This window comes from Galeopterus variegatus, unplaced genomic scaffold (genome assembly GCF_000696425.1).
Source record: "Galeopterus variegatus unplaced genomic scaffold, G_variegatus-3.0.2 Scaffold47455, whole genome shotgun sequence".
In the NCBI taxonomy this organism is placed as follows: domain Eukaryota; kingdom Metazoa; phylum Chordata; class Mammalia; order Dermoptera; family Cynocephalidae; genus Galeopterus; species Galeopterus variegatus.
In genome coordinates, this window is record NW_007773566.1 from 1 (window position 1) to 896 (window position 896).

The window sequence follows — 896 nt, forward strand, 5'->3', positions numbered from 1 at the left end:
CAGCCGCGTCCCCAGCGCCCGCGGCGGCGTCACCTCCCGCGTTCCCCTCCGCAGTCTCTCAAGCCAGCCTGGTGCGCCTCCACCACCGGTTCCAGGCACTGGACAGGAGCAAGAAGGGCTACCTGAGGTGAGGGGTCCCCAAGCTGATGACCCTTTGCCTCTGTCGCTCTGACGCCACCCCCTCTTTGACCCTCCGTCTGCCGTCTGTCTTTGCCCTATCCGCTTCGAACTTTGACTTTACAGTCGCATGGATCTGCAGCGGATCGGAGCGCTGGCCGTGAACCCCTTGGGAGACCGCATTATAGAAAGCTTCTTCCCCGACGGGTGAGGCCCCGCTGGGGGTGGGGAGGTGTCGGTGAAAAAACCTGCGTGTGGGTGGGTCGGAGGCAGGCGACAGACTGGGCCAGAGGGACGGCCAAGGTGACCACTGCCTCCCTCCAACCCACCCCCAGGGGTCAGCAAGTGGATTTCGCAGGCTTTGCCAGGGTCCTGGCTCATTTTCGACCTGTAGATGATGAGGACATAGGAAACCGAGATCCCAAGCAACCTGAGCCCCTCAACAGCAGAACGAACAAACTTCGCTGTGAGTTTGTGGGGACCCACCCAAGATTTACCCACACCAGCGAGAGACCCTAGGAACCACCCGCTCCCTTTGTGAGCCTGTTGATGACCTCCCCGCTCCTCCAGGGTGACCTTCTGCTGGAAGAGAACCAGGGGAGACCCACCTCCCGTTACCCCTCTGCTCTCTCTCCAGTTGCATTTCAGCTCTATGACCTGGATCGAGACGGAAAGATCTCCAGGCATGAGATGCTGCAGGTAGAGACAGCGCGAGGGCAAGAGCTGTGATTGAGTGAGGGGGCGGAAGGTGTGGGGGGTGGGGCGGGATGACTGGTGGG

General features: G+C 61.4%; 1 protein-coding gene across 1 annotated transcript in view; it reads left to right on the forward strand.

The window, feature by feature from the left end:
- Positions 1-54: 54 nt before the first annotated feature.
- LOC103584227 (calcineurin B homologous protein 2) overlaps positions 55-896 on the forward strand; it is a gene marked incomplete at its 5' end in the record, with an annotated part of 2,879 nt that continues 2,037 nt past the window's right edge. The window contains 4 exons of the mRNA XM_008565309.1: positions 55-127; positions 244-324; positions 453-583; positions 755-816. Of these exons, the coding sequence (XP_008563531.1) occupies positions 55-127; positions 244-324; positions 453-583; positions 755-816 (347 nt within the window). The remainder of the gene's footprint in view (positions 128-243; positions 325-452; positions 584-754; positions 817-896) is intronic.